Consider the following 18,590-nt stretch of genomic DNA (forward strand, 5'->3'; position numbering starts at 1 on the left):
ATCCATCACCGCATCCTCAGATTGCATTAGCCTTTTAGCAGCTGCGTAACACCACTGCTTCATATTAGGTTTGAGGCCAAGTAAATCCCATAGGTCATTTTCCCATCAACAGCTGGGCTTGTGCAATGAATTCTACAGAATTTTATAATGCAGGAATTTACTGACCTGCCCCTTACTAGTTTTGTTACCCTTATAGAAGTTTTTTTTGATCTCTTAGAGTCCCCATGTATCCTTAATCATATAACGTTTACTATGTGCCAGACACTGTTATCAGTGGTTCACATTTGATCCTCTGAACCACCATATGCTAGAATCTCTACCATTTCCCACATCACAGATTAAGAAACAAGAGGGGTCAAGTGCATTTCCTTAGCCACTATATCACACTGGCTCTCAAAATAAGGAAACTGTCTTTCTCACATGGTTTTGTGGAGATTTAATAATATACATAATGTATTTAATTCCTTCACACCTTTCCTTTATCCAGCAAGTTCAATTAGCTGTTAAATACAATGGATTTTAGCTCCTAAATGCTTGTCTCCTGCATCTGGCACTTCCTTTCTACTGTTCCAGACTATTCTCCAGTTTTTAACACTTAATTCTTCTTAAATGCTGTCTATTGAAACTGCCTCTTAACTGCTTTCTCTTCATCTTCCTCCATCTGCTCCTATCCACACTAGATAATTCTGGGTCCTACTTCTCATCACTTTTGCAATTTCTACTTTTTCTTATGCCCCCTTTGAGTATTGTTCCCTCTTACGAATTCTTTTTACTCCTTCAAGGAGAAAAAAATAAACAAGAAGAATAGTGTTTTCTGTTTTATTTTATTATTATGGTTATTTTCCCTAAATAGTAGACCTTTTTCCTATTTTTCTTTCATTCAGAGTCAAGCTTAAATAAGAATAAAACCCAAAAATCAATTTCTAGAATTTCCTTCCATCAATAAAACCAGAATGTGAATGTTGGGATCAGATAAGGATTCTGCAAAGCAAGGTGATCTAATAGCAAGGGCTCTGGAGCCAGATGACCTGGGTTGAAATCCCTACTCCAGTATTTATAAGTGGGTAGATTTCATAATATCAGTTAAGCTTTCTGTGATTTAGTTTCCTCATGTGTAAAATAAGAATTATAATAGTCTCTACCTCTTAAAGTTATTGTACAAGCTAAATTAGTCAATATATCTAAACAACTTAGAATATTAGTCATTATTATTATGAAAGATCTTATAAAGTAAGAAAGAAATTCATATCTCATTGTGTAGGCAATAGAAAAGCCTCTTCACTAGGGATCTGTATTGGCCCAGATGCCTGGTCCCATACCTTTTGAATGTTTATCTCAGTTCCTTTATTGGCCCCTCCAGTAATATTATTTTCTGAACACTCCTAGTAAGTGCTTACCCCCAGCTAGCCTGACTCTTATGGTCAGTCAGCAGTTCCACTGGACGGCCCCAGGCCTTTGAGAAAGGGAACTCTAGAGTAAATGACAAGAGACAGCATATCTCTTAGGAAAATAATCACAGGAAAAATTAGAGGAATGAGAGAGAAGCATGCACTCACGAGAATGTTATAACAGAGAAGACTAAGATAACATAGGTCTGAATGAATAAAGGACGTGGTTCATTTGAGATTTTTTTTTGATTAAAGAGAATTCACACCACTGGATAACTGATAAACAGGAAAGGTGTGGGAGGAAAAGTCAAGAGTGACTGCAAAAATTGCAGTTTGATATTTTGGCTGGTGATGCCATTAGCTATATGTGGAGCAAAGAGGCAGTGGCCGTAAGGTAAAGCTGATGAATTTACATTTGTATAAATAGACTTTGAGAAAAATATCACATGGAAATGTCCAGCAACAATTAAATATGAGAAACTGGTGCTCACTATCCCACTGACCCATTATCAGTAGGGGCAATTTTTGAATTGGTTTATTCTGCCAGTTTTGAGAATAAATTACAATGACCTATTCTTATCCTCTATCTCACAGTTGAGACACGCTGGTAAAAGGGCTGGCCGCAAAGCAATCTATGGCAACAAATAGCACAGATCTCACTAGGGAAATCTCACCAGGGAAATCTCACCAGAAACTGTAACCTCATTAAAACAATGCGCTAACTTCCTGGGATAACCAGCAACTACAAGCAGATAGAAATGCCTTTTATTTTAATATGCACCCCCGTCTTCCAGGGATCATCCTTCCATTTGAAAGGAGAGATACTCTAGAATATAAATTAAAATAATTCTGCCTCCTTGTTTTTATTTCATTAAACAAAGTAGGTCTGCATTAGGAAACTGAGTTTCTACCTCATTTTCAAACAATAAGTTACTAACTGGCAAAAAGAAGGTGATAGTTAATATCAAGCTCCACACTTAAAATCCTTTAAAGTAATATTTTATAAAATCAGCAGTTGACTTCTAAAAGTGAGACTTAAATCCAGACTTCAATTGTGTAAGGATTGCAACTATTAAATTTACTTTAGACAGAGACAAGTTTCAAGGCTAGACTATTCTATAAGAAGGCCATAAATCAGGCAAACATCGAGGATTATTAAAAACAAAACACGGGATGCCTTGATGGCTCAGTTGGTTGAGTCTCCAACTCTCGGTTTCAGCTCAGGTCATGATCCCATGGGATCAAGCCTCGCATAGGGCTCCATGCTAAGCATGGAACCTGCCTAACATTCTCTCAATACCTCACCCCCCGCCCCTCTCCCCCACTCATGCTCTCTCTCTTGCTCTCCAAAATAAAACACACACACACACACACACACACACACAAAATGACTTTCATAAATTAAAAAAATCCAATCTTTGGGTTGAAGAACACTTAAAATAACTAAAATCAAGACAGTATCACCTTGACCAAATTTTAACTTATACCATATTTTCCAGTACAATGATTTTTAAAAATTTTTTAATTCTTACCTCTCTCCATTCTTTATTTCCAACTCCTTGTACATATAAGACACAAACTATAAAAGATGAAAAAATAAATGTATAAATGTCTTTTTATAAATACAACATATGAACGTATACAATTTTTTTTCCAGCTGTCCAAAAGCTACATCAAAATAATTTCTGGGGGTCCCTGGGTGGCTCAGTCAGTTAAGTGTCTGACTCTTGATTTCGTCTCAGGTCATGACCTCACAGTCGTGAGATGGAGACATGAGTCAGGCTCATCTCTGAGCACGGAACCTGCTTTAGATTCTCTACCTCTCAGGGCACCTGGGTGGTTCAATTGGCTGGTTGAGCGGCTAACTTCAGCTCAGGTCATGATCTCACGGTTCATGGGTTCAAGCCCCATGTTGGGCTCTGTACCGACAGCTCAAAGCCTGGAGCCTGCTTCAGATTCTATGTCTCCCTCTGTCTCTGCCCCACCCCCATTCACATTCTGTCTCTGTCTCAAAAATAAACATTAAAAAAAATTTAGAAAAAAAAGATTCTCTATCTCTCTCCTTCTGCTCCCCGCCCCTGCTCACTTGCTTGCTTGCTCTCAAAAAAAACAAAAACAAAAACAAAAAAATTCCTAATTCCTAGCCTTCTTCTTATAAGAAACTTGCTAGTAAAACATCAAATGATAAAAACTACCTAAAAAATAAAATAAAATAAGTGAAATGAAATGAAATGAAAACTATATCAGATCTTTAGAACCTAACATGCATAGATCTAGGCACAAAAACATGTAATAATTATTCACTAATGTTTTCATCTACATTATTCTACACATATACATAAATTTTTAAATTACAGTTTAACAGTTTGAAATATTTCGTTATGTTACTAGACATAAGGCAAGCTCTTCCTACAATACCTATAATGCTCAATGTCATCACAAGAAGGACAATCTGGAACATATCACAGTCTACATATGACATTTACAACTCCCACCCTCAATATTTGTAAACTGGTAAGAAAGCCTGTCAACCATGAAAGGAAGTCACAAAAAGAGAAATGAAGTGTTTGGGGTAAAGATTAAGGGATAAAAAAATTCCCAGTCATTTGTCAAGTGAGCCCCGGGAATTTTTAATACCCACAAATTATAATGCTTTTTCCCCAATGAGTACCTCAAGAATTCTAACATCTTACAAAACCTTCCACCTGTAATTAATCCACATTGGCCCACATATTTGTAGAGATGAAGAGGTGCAGGATATTAATTTGTAACTACTACAAGATTTGGAAACACTTGTTGATGTGCACATTACTGCAGCTGTTTTCTAATTTAAACTATCTTTTTCATTTGACAAGTTATCTCCAGTTTTTCAATATATGTAATTAGGAATCAAAAAATTCAGCACATCCATGGTTAAACCTACCTTTGCACACTCCTTTTATTTAAAAAAAAAAAAAAAAAAAAAAAAAAGGAGGAGGAGGAGGAAAAGTCTTACTCTGGGGCTAAATCACTTAAAATTATGGTCCATTATGGTCGCCTTTCAAATATAATTCCTACCATATGGCAATACCATGAGGTTTCAATTTCAAAGTCAACTGTCTCCCATTGTATCTTTGTCTTATTCTCAAAGTGCTAAGCAACTCCCTTTCTTTAGCCAGACTACTGCCCAGGTACATGAGATGCAGGGCTTGAGACTATCCCACTTCGTGCTGTCTGCGCTTTAAAACAAATACTTAAACAAGAACTGTATTTAAGATAAAAAGGGGAGGGGACGCCCCCGTGGCCCAATCAGTTGAGTATATGACTCTTGATTTGGGCTCCGGTCAAGATCTCACTGCTCCCATTTGGCTCCACCCTAACAGGGCGGAGCCTGCTTGCGATTTCCTCTCTCCCTCTCTCTCTTTCCCTCCACTGCTAGTGCTTGCGCTCTCTCCTCTCTCAAAATTAATAAACTTAAAAAAATTAAATTAAAAAATAAACAAGAACAATAAGTTTCATACAAATTTTGCAAAATCAAGTAAGAAAAATAAGTAGACTGTTTCAAAAAAGCAAGTAAAAGATACTTACTTGGATCAGATTTGGAGAATGTGTCTCTGTCAAGGAGATTTCTGTTGAATAAAAGAAAATGTTAAATGAATATAAGGCCAAAACATTTACATAAATACATAAATGTATATAAATATGTAACCTTTATATAGATTATATATGTAATACATATAGAGTATATATTGTAATATATAGGTCTTTGATATATGTTATATACACATTATATATGTATATTATATATACACATATGACTAAATAAAAATTCACTAAAGATCTGGTTATACTTATTCAAAATGAACATCACTGAAGTTCAGGAAGCCAGGGTGAGGGAGGCCTATTTGTTCAGTCTTGTACTACAGCTGGTTGATATCAAAAACACTCCACATTCTTATATTAAAATCTCTTTGAGAAACTTAACTATTGGAGCACCTGGGTGGCTCAGTTGGTTGAGCATCCAAGTTCGGCTCAGGCCATGATCTCATGGTTCATGAGTTCGAGCCCCACATCGGGCTGTCTGCTGTCAGTGCAGAGCCTGTTTCGGATCCTCTGTCCCCCTCTCTTTCTCTGCCCCTCCCCTGCTCATGCTCTCTCAAAAATAAATAAAACAATAAAAAAAAGAAAGAAAGAAATTTAACTATTTCAAGTTTCCTTTTATCCCTTCATTAATCAGTATACAGATGGTCAGAAATGTTTCCTGAATTGAACTGTGAGCTGTTACTGATGAAAAATTGTTTTGGATTCAGAGCACATGATCACATTAGTTCACACAATTAGAAGGTGACAGGGAAGCACCATCTATTGACATTTCTGTGACATCAATTCTGAGGAATTTTACATTGCTATTGTGGTTTGGGAATTCAAGATGAACATACAGATCTTGCCTGAAGATTTTTTCAGTAGAAGAAAACGTTTAAAAGGTAGAAGAGGCCATCATTAGCATCTACTGGTTCTTATTTACAGATATTTCTGTATCTAAACCAGAATAAAAATGGAAAATCAGTAACTGTGAAGGTCTCGGTTCCTCTGGTACTGGGGTATCCTGTTACCTTCAAGGACAGTAATGCTGTCATTTATGCTCATAACAATATGCTCATAACAATAACCCTGAGTAATCAAAAAAAGTTAACTCGGTACGCCCTGATTAATAAGACAATTAGAAAAATTTCCATCTAGGGACACCTGGGTGATTCTGTCAATTAAGCATCTGACTACCGCTCAGATCGTGAACTCACAGTTGGTGAGTTCAAGCCCTGCATTGGGTTCTTTGTTGTCAGAGCAGAGCCCACTTCAAAGTCTCCATCCCCCTCTCTCCCTGTCCCTCTCCCACTTGTGCTCTCTCTCTCTCTCTCTCTCTCAAAAATAAACTTTGACAAAAAAGAAAAGTTTCCATCAAAAACAGATTTTTTCCTAAAACGTAGTAATTTGAAGCTATATCCTTGCATGAAAAATGCGGCTATCTAGAATGATGATTTAAAGGTTCCAAAGTTAAATTTCATATTCATCTTTTATTAATGGGCAATAATTTGTAATCATTAATTACATTTTTATTCTTAATACTTATACTAAAAATCTCATATTTACAAACTGTCTTATTCCTCCACTCAGGACTGCTACTCATGTGCATATATCTGTGCTGCCCATGGTATTTGAAAGGCCTATTTTAATATCAATGTTATCCTTTGATATTATCCAATGATATCCTTTCTTATTTCAGGTTCTCAAAAGTTACTGCATCCATAGAATCACTGTACAAAGAGAAAATTAAAACAATCAACAGAACAATGCAGCACAGACCAAAATAAATGACATTATGTCTTGAAATGTTCCTAAAAGGAAGAGAAAATATCAGATATATTTATATTTGGAATTAAGCCAGCTTCAAAGAACCACTAGTCAAAAATCAAATTAAAATAATCCTCTGTATCCTAAGCAGACATAGTGACTCCAGCAATGGTTAGCAAACAGTAAATTAAAGCATTTCCATTTGAAAAATTACTGTGATACATATTTACAAAGGTGCTTCTCCACTTAAGTGGAAGTTCTTCAGCCCTTCCCATATCTCTAGCTTTTCACTCATTAGTGTCCTTAAAAATGTAATTTAGTTCTTCCTTTCAGAGTTCATAAAAATGCAGGAGAGAAGATAGTGCAAAATATTGCAATGTGATTGGGACTCAAAAACTACATTATACACATATTTAAAAGAAAATAATGTGATTTCCATGCTTTAAAAAAAAACCCTACATTTTCTTTAAAAAAAAAAACTACAGTTTTTAGCCCCAAATATACAATAATGGATTTCTATCAATAATAAAGACAAATATTTTAAAACATAGATTCTAGAGGTCACATGGTTTCTTCTAACCATTATGGTCCATATTACACATGGTAAGGCCAAAAATAAAGAAATAAAAAAATCTTAGGTTCAATATATGATGAGAAATAAAACTCCATAATCTCATCATAAATTAGCCCCTGAAATTTGCAATTTGACTTTCCCGTTGCTGTTTGACAATAAATTTCATTACTAAATTCAAACATGTATGAATTTAAAAGTTCAGAAAAGGCAAATATTCTTAAATAGTATATATACTGTAAAAGGCCAGCAATTACCAAAATGCATCACAAAGTTTGGTTTGATGATAGGAATGAAGGTTTTTACCTTTTCAACATCCTATTAAAAATAAAGCACATTCACATTAAGTAAAATAAGAGGTGTTGCAAAGGCTGTTTTATAAAAAAGAAGCTAAGCTGAGGCTCAGAGGCACTGAATAAATGAATAAGAGTACACACAGCCTCGGACTGACTAATCCAAAAGAGTCAACCCTTCTGTATCTCTGAACTGGATTTCTCTGTTCTTTACAAAATGCCACAGTGTCTGGAGAAGTCCAAAAGAAACAACTTATTTTCCTATGAGGGTTGGGAAATCTGGAAGGTCTCCCATTACATCTACTAGTTGAGCCACTGAAGTATAAAATAAAATAAATTGTCCATAGACCAATATGAAGAGTGATCCTGACTACGGAATAAAGACATTAGGATAAGAGACCAAACATAACCGTATTTATTCATAGAAAAATGTCTTAGTTTTCTATATGAGGCACTATAAGAAACAACGCGCGCACACACACACACACACACGCATACACACACACACACACACACACACACACACACACACCACTCATTAACTTTTATATGGGAAAGTTACTCTTCCCTCCATGGGGGTTGTAATTTGCTTGAGTCAGGATACCTATCCCTTTATGCCTATAATTTTATAATGTGATGTTGCATTTCAAGAATAGATTAAAAATCCCGAATGTATCTTTCTATTCTGTAAATCTAGATGTAGCCAAAACAAGAAAGAGAGCAAAGTCCTGAAAATAAATTATTGAAAAATACAGTATATGAGAAGAAAACTTACCTGAAGAAATAACCCAATCAAAATTATAATCCACAAATTGCCTGAGTTGTTCTAGTAACCATTCATTCTCAAATTTCAATTAAAATCCCTGGACTTAAAAGAGTACAATTGAAATAGCATCACTAAAACTGAGGCCCAATTAATTAAGCTCTAACCTGCATGAAGAAATACTAGGTTAATGGAAGAGGTGTATTTTGCACAAAACCTGAAACAGGAGAACAGATAAGCAAGAATTTAGTAACACCTTTCCAGGACCATCCAGGAGAAAGGCTTCCCTGACTCCCCCTTAACTATTCAATCCTCATAGGTACTGATCCCTTGTAACAGTGACTGATACATCAACCTACCCCCCCTTGATGACAAGTCAGCTCCTTCTATAACTCTGCCTTCTCTGATTTTATGCCCAAGTCACCTTCCAATTGTAAGGTAGTTCTCATATCATTATTAGCACAGAACTATACTGAGTGACCAACATGAAAATTACAATTTTTTTTGATCACTGTAGTTTTTATTCTTTTTTTTAATTTTTTTGAGAGAGAGAGAGAGAGAGAGAGAGAGAGAGAGAGAGAGAGAAAGAAAGAGAGAGAACACAGACCAGCACGAGAGAGGGGCCAAGGGAGAGAAAGAATCCCAAGCAGGCTCCATGAACAGTGCAGAGCCCCATGCAGGGCTTGATCTCACCACCGTGGGATTATGACCTGAGCAGAAATCAAGGGTCAGATGCTCAACCGACTCAGACACCCATGCACCCCTCTAGTTTTTATTATTAATTATCATTCCAAGACCCATACTGAACAGCTGACTAGTCCCTTAAAACGACCTCTCAGGCTTGTCTTTTTCTCACTGGAAAATAGTAATTTTCTTAAAGCTTCAGGGCAATTCTGCAAGTGTTTTTCAAGCAAATACTCTATGCCCAAGACGTAATTAAACACTACCAAAGATAGAATAAATATTAAAGGCATGTTCCTTTATTTGAAGAAACCTGAACTGTGCTAGGTAGACAAATTCACAGGAATAACTAATTAGCAACATTGGACGGTATAGAAAATGACAGTAGATTATGGGGAGAAGGAACAGTAACCTAAAAACAGTCAAATTGACTAAGATACAACATCAAAACAAATCACGTACAATGGTTAGCTTTTATCCTATATTTTTATTTTTTTATTTTATTTTTTTTTAATTTCTTTAACATTTATTTATTTTTGAGACAGAGAGAGACAGAGCATGAACTGGGGAGGAGCAGAGAGAGAGGGAGACACAGAATCGGAAGCAGGCTCCAGGCTCTGAGCTGTCAGCACAGAGCCCGACGCAGGGCTCAAACTCACAGACCGTGAGATCATGACCTGAGCGGAAGTCGGACGCTCAACCAACTGAGCCACCCAGGCGCCCCTATCCTATATTTTTAAAAATATACTAGTGGGAAAAAACAATTTATAGGTATGTCTACATAATTAAAACCTTAAAAAATGAACATCTTGAACTACCTTATTTATAAAAAGTTAGGGGTACCTGAGCGGCTCAGCTGGTTAAGCATCTGACTCTTGGTTTTGGCTCAGGTCATGATCTCATGGTTTGTGGGATTAAGACCGGCATCTGGATCTTTGCCGACAGCCTGGAGACTCTTGGGATTCTGTCTCTCCCTCTCTCTCTGTCCCTTCCCCGCTCACACATGCTCACGCCCTCTCTCTCTAAATAAATAAATATTTAAAATAATAATAATAAAATAAAATAAATAAAAAGTTCAAGTATCCATCTCTGTTATATATAATTTGGCTATATGAGTGGATTAAAACTTCTAATACTTCATATGTACAGTGATCATAGAATAACATGATCAATTAAGATAAAGTGATCTGTAAGCAAGTTAACCTAAAAGTCGTAGGCATGCTGCTCGTTCTTTCCCACTCAGTAAATGAAATCACCTGATAAATATTCTTTTCGATTTAAAATTCTTTAAAAGGGAAACGTCATCATTCTAACACAAATGCAATTTGGACAAGAAAATTTACTCTATATATGTTATGAATTTTAAAGTTAATAGTTTCACTGTAGAAACAATTTTGCTATTTGTGACCTTCTAAAGTGCTAATTTAACAAAACACACAACATAGTTGTTTTAGGGACTAAATCTTCAAATTGAAGATATGAAGTGAGCTCCAAAAGTACAGCTACTTGTGGTCAATAAAGTTTACACATAAAGGGTTATACTGCTATATGTGATTGGAACTGATCTACTTAATTTTTAATTAAAACAAAAATATAGTTTATGAATAGAGCCAAATAAGATACTGTTCTATTTAATTTTCCATAGGAGCAAAAATATAAGCTATAAATAAACAGGGTCCAGCTTAAATTTTCCACATGTGGACAGAGAACCACATCTCTGAATCATACAATCTCTCCTAAAAATTTGTTTTGTATCTATAAACAGAATGATTCTGGGCTTAATTAAAATTTAGGAAATTACTGGGAGCCTTTTATTTACCTGTTATTCAGTATAGTCTCGGCATCATCGACTGCCTTCAAGGTCTTTATCAAACACTGCTTAGGCAGCCACAGAACCTAGCACATAAGCACAGGCTCAACATGCACCAATTGAATGAGTGAATGCTTTTAGTATCCAGTCAAAAGCATCAGCATTTTTCACTTTAGGTATGGTGAAGTATCTTATTATGGAAAGAAGAACAGAAGAAGGTGGCATTCATGGCCTTTGCCCTAATAAGTAATCCATTAACTGAAAAAACCTATGACTTCTTTACTGGCATCATAAATATGCTCCATGTCACTAGGCCATGCCCAGGGTCCTTACTCTGGGCATTATATTGTCTTATAGACTAGAACGAGGAAGTTCTTGATATATATATATCTCCACTATATCCACACACACACACACACACACACACACACACACTTAGCATATTTTAACGCACATACACACAAAATGGTTTTCAGATACTTTTAATATTTTTATTTTTTAATGTTCATTTATTTATTTTTGAGAGCGAGAGAGACAGAGAGACAGAGTGTGAGTGGGGGAGGGGCAGAGAGAGAGGGAGACACAGAATCCAAAGCAGGCTCCAGGCTCCGAGCTGTCAGCACAGAGTCCAACATGGGGCTCAAAATCACAAATGTGAAATCATGACCTGAGCTAAAGTCAGACACTTAACTGAGCCACCCAGGTACCCCCAGATTTTTTTATATAAAACAAGGAAATCAAAACTTTTTTGAGCAATTGAAAGAAAATGTATCCCATCTTTGAAGTGATTTGAATGTAAGATTTAATCCTCTTTGACTCACTTAGTCATCCTTTTATTATTATTCACTGAACAAATATTATCTCTGGAAATTTAGCACACAAATTTAAGGAAAAAATATTTTTCCTGAAACTACGATTTCTTTTTTAAAAAAGTTTATTTATTTATTTTGAGAGACAGAGAGCAAGCATGAGCGGGGAAGTGGGTAGAGAGAGGGGGACAGAGAAAATCCCAGGCAGGCTCAACACCCCACACTAAGCCCAACAACATGGGGCTCAGTCTAACAACTGTAAGATGATGACCTGAGCCCAAATCAAGAGTCAGAAGTTTGACTGAACGACCCAGGTGCCTTGAAACTACAATTTCTATGGCAAAGGGCAAACAGATTATGCACAGGCAAAAAGTAAAGCTTTTAGAAATGAAAAAATGAAGTATTTTGAAACTGAAGCTTACTGAAAAGCTGAAGTCAGCTAGACTCTAAGATACCAAGTAATTCTGAAGGATAGGGTCATTGGAAAGTACTTAACAAGATTATCTGGCTTTCAAGAAAATAAGAATAGACTTTCAGGTTTGAAGTTGTGCAAATAGACTAAAAATTCAGTTCAAGAGCTGCCTCTCATAGCCTGAGCAACCAAGGAGAACTCTATCACGTGTGATACATATTACCCCACTAAAACTGGAAATAAAATAACCTTAAGTGTTTCTCAGTTTTGCTGAAATTGGCTGTTTAAACTATTTATTAGTACTGCTGAGCTGAATGGGTTAGTGACAAAAATCTATTTTCAACCTTTGCATGGGTTGAATTTGGTTTTGATATTAAAAGAAATTTCAGGGGCAGATAATGCTGAAAAGTTTTATGCTTCTCTAGAGGCATTCAGTATGATTGATATTCTTGGCAACTACTTAAAAGAAAACCCAGGCTTTTTCAAAATGTGACATATCAGAGCTCTGGTTTGCCCGAGCTAAGGTAAACAGAAGAACCCATTGGTTTGAAGTAATGTAAGGTCAGCTTGGGGCAATACGAGCTTTCAGAAAAAGGTACAAAACCCAATCCTCTTCTTTCACCTAGAGAAGTGATACATAACATTTAACCAAAAAAAAAAAAAAAAAAAAAAGAGAGAGAGAGAGAGAAAAGAAAAAAGAAAAAAAAATGGGCAGGATAAAAAGACACTGAAAACAGAACATGGAGCTTCTTAAAAAACAAAAAGTCATGCACAAAACTAATCTCATTATATTTACCCCAATCTTGTGGCTCCATTTCATATCTCAGTAAGTGGCAACCATGGAAGGCAGCAAAATGCTCCCTCCCAAACATACCAGACAGGTCCTCATCCTTAGAACCTAAAAGTGCCTTAATGTGAGAGGAAAAAATCCTGCATAGACATGGATCCTGAGATGAGGAGATTATTCTGGATTATCTGAGTGAGCCCCAAACACAATCACATATATCCTTATAAGAGGAAGCCAGAGGGAGATTTGACACTGACAGGAGACAATGACATGAACAAAGCAGAAAGAGATTAGAAGACTTTGGCCTCAGAGACCGAAGTGATGCAGCCACAAGCCAAGGCATGCTGGCAGCCATCAGAAATTGGAAAAGGCAAGAAAGGGATTCTCCATCACAGTCCCAGTGGGAGAGCAGCCTGGCCAGCATCTCGGTTTCTGCTACTGACTTCACACTTCCAGCCTCCAGAACTGTGAGAAAATAAATTTCTGATGTTGTAAGCCAACAAGTTTGTGGTCCTTTGTTACACAGGACGCTAATACAGCAACACGATCCAACTCACATCTCTGTCTTCCAAGCCAGAGTCCAGAGTCATCCTCCCCAACCCCCCATTTCCCTATCCCTCTCTCCCTTAATGCTTTTTCTCCACCTTGGCTTCTGTTTCCAAGTCCCAACTACTTCCCAGACCCTAGAGCCTCAAGTCATCTTTCTGCCTCCTGTATCTCAGTTCATTTGTCAAGACACCTCCAAGAGAAAGTTCTCCACAGTAAAACCTAATCAAATGGCTTCATTGCATAAAATCCGTTACATCTACAAAAACTTCAAACTCCTTAACATAGCACTAAATACCTGCTACATTCTGAACAAAATGAAATGAACTGCAACTAATGTTATCATTCATCACTTTGGAAGCACTAGGGAGTAAGATAGAAAGTGATAATGAGACACAGTATTGCAAATTATCATTGCTTGCAGATTTAATTTTGTACCTAGGGAAAAAAAAAAAAAAACAAGAGAATTGGTTAATAAAATCTTTCAAAATTAATGAGATAATTCAGTAAAAAGCAATTGGAGACATGATGAATACATAAAAGCCAATAATTTTCCTAGGTATCAACTGTTAATAATTCTTCTATGCCATGTGGACTTTTTGGTAGTTGTCTGTTGCCTTCAATTGCTGAAGTATTGTGAGGACTATGCAACTCTTTCAGCATACTATAACCTTGCTACCAAGACTGAGACCAAATTCTGACAAAGAAACATTTGTTACCAAGTGGAACTCAAAACAGGCAATATGCTTTACAGGTTTAACCAAGTTCCAGCTCTCTATTGCTGATTTCAGGCATTCCAAATAGCACCGTAAGGCTTATGTGACAATGTTCTGGTAGCAAGATTCAACTAACCTTCTGGTCAAATCAGTCTAGAGAATCCTCTAAACATTCTGTGCCTATAACCAAGGAAGTCCTTAGGCCTAAAGCACCACTACAAATGGCAGAATCACAGGATTCATGAGGTATGTATGTGACCTGTTCACTCGTGCAATATTTCTAGCTAATATACATATCTTTCTTTTATAACAACTTTACTCAGATATAATTGTCTTACTGTAAAGTTCACCCTTTTAAAGTGTTACCAGGGGCTGTGGAAGGTGGAATAGGGAGTGATTACTAATGGGTAGAGGTTTTGGGGGGTGGATGTGGGTGGTGCCAATGTTTTAACATGAGACAGTGGCAATGATTGTGAAATATATGATAATCAATCATCACCACTGTCTCATGTTAAAACATTGGCACCATCCACATCCATCCCCCCAAAACCTCTACCCATTAGTAATCACTCCCTATTCCACCTTCCACAGCCCCTGGTAATCGCTAATCCACTTTGTCTCTATGTATTTGGCTAAATGAAATCATACAATATATAATCTTTCATGACTAGATTATTTCACTTAGGCTAATGTTTTTAAGATTTATCCATATTGGAGGTACCTGGGTGGCTCAGCCAGTTGAGCATCTATCTGACTCTTGATTTCGGCTCAGGTCATAATCTCACAGTTTGTGAGATCAAGCCCCCCTATTAGCATGCAGCCTACTTGGGATTCTCTTCTCCCTCTGCCCCTCCCCCACTAACACATGCGTGCACACACGCACGCGCTCTCTCTCTCTCTCTCTTTCTCTGTCTCTCTCAAAATAAATAAACTTAAAAAGAAGATTCATCCATGTTGCAGTAAGTATCAGTGCTTTATTCCTTTTTAATGGCAAATAATATTCCATTGTATGGATATATCACATGCTCATTAGATAATACACATTTGGGCTGTTTCCAGTTTTTGGCTCTTGTCGATAATGCTGTCATGAACATTTGCATACAAGTTTTTATGGAGACACATGATATCATTTCTCTTGGGTATATACTTAGGAGTGGAATTTCTAGATCACATGGTAACTCTGTTTTTTACATGTGGAGAACTGTCAAAGTACTTTTCAGAGCAGCTGTACCACTTGACATCCCCACCAGCAATAAATGAGGGTTGCAATTTCTCTATATCTTCTCCAGTGCTTATTATTGTCTGGTGTTTTTTTAATTATGATCATCTAGTTGCGTAAAGTGGTAAACCCACAAATCTGATCATTTCTGATATCCATATTAACAACAAAACCCTCTAGTGTTGAACAAGATAAAGAGAGTAGAACAGTCCAGAGTAGGCACTTCTGGAGTGTGGACTTCTGATTAACTGCAAATACTACCAGATCACATCCAAAGTATGTGGTCCTAAGATATGTTGGATTTAACTCTACAATCTAACACACACATCTATATGATACTGTCTCTGCTGAAATATTTGAAAGTAAATTATGGAAAATATAACATCAGCCAGAATCAATTAGAAAAGACTGGAAGAAAATTTAACATACTGCTTTTAAAATCTTGGCATGAAGAATACTTTCTAAGCTTTACACAAAGCTCAGAGAACATTGATTCATTGATAATGAATGCATTTTTTTTTATTTTAGTGAGAGAGCAAGCAGGGGAGAGGGGCTGAGGGGGAGAGAGAGAGAGAGAGAGAGAGAGAGAGAGAGAGAGAGAGAGAATCTTAAGCAGGCTCCATGCTCAGTGCGGAGCCTGAGGTGGGGCTTGATCCTGAGACCCTAGGATCATGACATGAGCTGAAATCAAGAGTTGGGTGCTCAACCGACTGAGCCACCCAGGCACCACTGTTAATAAATGCATTTTAAACTTCTACACAGAAATGATACAGTAATTAAAATTAAAATACAATATTTGTTACATATACGGTGGATAAAATGTTAAAGCTATAAATATGCAAAACATTCTCTAAATAATGGGCTGAAGAAGTGAATAGGCATTTTGTAAGAGAAGAAATACAGTTACTCACTGAACGTGCTAAATGAAGTTCATACTCAGTAGTCATCAATGACATGCAAATACACTAAGATAGTGTTCTCCTGTGATATAAATATTAGCTGCGTGAATTAATAAGGCTCATTTAGTTGTAAGTGACATAAAAAAGGGAAACAGGATGAAAGCCTGGTGATGTTTTATGGAACCCAGAATTAGGAATGTAGCAGTCCCCGTGGAAAGAACTGAACCACAAAGCCCTGACAAATCAGCAGAGAACAACACCATGAGGCAATGAGCAGGAATCCAGGGTCGGCAGACAGCAAGACCACATGCCAGGCCTCCTGAAACTTTCCAGTGGCATGTCAACAGGAGCATTTTAACAATAGCAGTGAGGGTTCTGTGGAGGCGGTGGAAAGGGATTTATCGGGATAGCAGCGGAGATCATTCACGTGGAGTCGTGTGCTCTGAGTTCCTGCTCTCTAGGCTTGTAGAAAGGAAATCAAGTTCAGGTATTTATATCCGGAGTAGAAAATACAAGAAAAAAAAAGCAGACTACCATCTTGTCTAAGTCATCATAACATGGATATAAATGGATATATTCTTTAAATATATCTAAATAAAGGCACAAAGAGGGACTCCTGGCTAGCTCAGTCGGTTAAGCCTCAACTTGGTCTCAGGTCATGATCTCGTGGTTCGTTGGGTTCAAGCCCCGCATTGGGCTCTCTGCTGTCAGCACAGAGCCCGCTTCACACCCTCAGACTCCCTCTCACTCTGCCCCTCCCCGGCTCTCTCTCTCTCTCTCTCTCTCTCTCTCTCTCAAAAAGTAATCTTTTTTTTTTTCATTAAAAAGATACTGTTTAAATTTTTAAAAGGCACAAAGAGATGCCTAGGTTGATGTGCTCTATCACTGGGCGGGATTTGGGGTGATTTGTACATTCTTTTTTGTTCTTTCCGGTGCTGCTTGGTTTTGTGTGTATATGTCTGTGTATGTGTGTCTATGTGTGTGTGCATGTGCACATGGGTTTTTATACAAGCATGTAGCACTTTTCTAAAATAATAGATTTTTTAGAGAACCTTTGCCACCTTCATGAGGTGATCCACTGTTTTCCAACTATTTCTGTTGAATACCAGTATAAAAATAAGAGTTCCTTGCTAAGTGACAGGAACTTTCTATACACTTAAATGATTTTATATCATACAATCCTTGTAGCAACTATACAAGAAGGAACTTTTATCCTCACTTATACACCAAAGCTGAGAGAGATTAATTTACCTAAATTTAGTTGGCAATATATGGAGCTGCAGTTTCAATACAGATATTTCCATCTCTAAACCTGTGCTCTGCTCCTTAATACATTACACCATTTCCCTTATTATGTTACAACACTTGAGACTAGGTATCATCATTTTCCCCAATCTCTCCTCCTGCTTGCTCTAAAAGCAGGAACTGCTTTCAGCTCACTTGCTAACAGCTAGGTGGGCAATGACCTTGCACATATTTTAAACAATTTTCAGGGTTTATTACTTCTCCCAGAGTCATTGCACAAAGCATATTTGCAGGTGACAATCACTTGTCCAAACACTAAGAGCTAGTGACCGTGATAGGTCCACAAATCACCACCAAGTAAAAAGCTGAAGGCTAACACTACTCTGTCAACATCAGCTCAGAGGTAGCTGCCTTCTGTGCACCATTTCAAAAATATATTGGTCACATGACTAGACTTTCTAACTGTTTCTTTATCTATTAACTGTTGAGCAACATATTGCTTCTATGCGGGGAAGAAGTAATGTGTCTCCAGGCTCAGTATTTCCAAAAAGAATCTTTATATGTAAGGTTGTCTTGAGTCAGCTCTCTTTAAGATTTATTAATCAATGCACAGTTGATTATTTTTGCCTATGAAGGTAAGGCTAGATTGGCTGAGTTTTGGTCCTCCAGATTTTAAGTAACATCTTCTGTAATTTCTTTGGATCACTGATCATTGAACAATTGAAATGTCCTTAAGAGCAATCTGAGAATCAACAACAGAATTTAAATAGAAAGAATTAGGGGGCACGTGAGTGGCTCAGTCAGTTAAGTGCCCACTGCAGCTCAGGTCAGGACTTCACCTCAGGTCATGATCTCACATCTCACGGGTTCAAGCCCCACGTTGGGCTCTGTGCTGCTCTCTGAGCCTAGAGCCTGCTTTGGATTCGGTGTCTCCCTCGCTCTCTGCCCCTCCCTAACTCATTCTCTCTCTCTCTTCTCTCTCTGTCTCTCTCTCTCTCTCTGTCTCTCAAAAATAAATAAACATCAAAAAAAAAAAAAAAAACTTTAAACAGAAAGAATCTGGAAAGGAAATTTGTTTGTAAACATAAATGACCAGGTGAGACAGGATGATGGAAAATAATTT

At 37.1% G+C, this 18,590-nt stretch overlaps 1 protein-coding gene across 3 annotated transcripts in view; it reads right to left on the reverse strand.

The window, feature by feature from the left end:
* CPNE8 (copine 8) overlaps nucleotides 1–18,590 on the reverse strand; it is a 230,647-nt gene that overhangs the window by 194,955 nt on the left and 17,102 nt on the right. For all 3 annotated transcript variants that reach the window (XM_030322174.1, XM_030322175.1, XM_030322176.1), the window contains exons 2-3: nucleotides 4,956–4,996; nucleotides 2,921–2,967 (exon numbers count right to left, since the gene is read on the reverse strand). In XM_030322174.1, coding sequence (XP_030178034.1) covers nucleotides 2,921–2,967; nucleotides 4,956–4,996 — 88 coding nt within the window. The remainder of the gene's footprint in view (nucleotides 1–2,920; nucleotides 2,968–4,955; nucleotides 4,997–18,590) is intronic.

The sequence above is a fragment of the Lynx canadensis genome, chromosome B4 (assembly GCF_007474595.2).
Source record: "Lynx canadensis isolate LIC74 chromosome B4, mLynCan4.pri.v2, whole genome shotgun sequence".
In the NCBI taxonomy this organism is placed as follows: Eukaryota; Metazoa; Chordata; class Mammalia; order Carnivora; family Felidae; genus Lynx; species Lynx canadensis.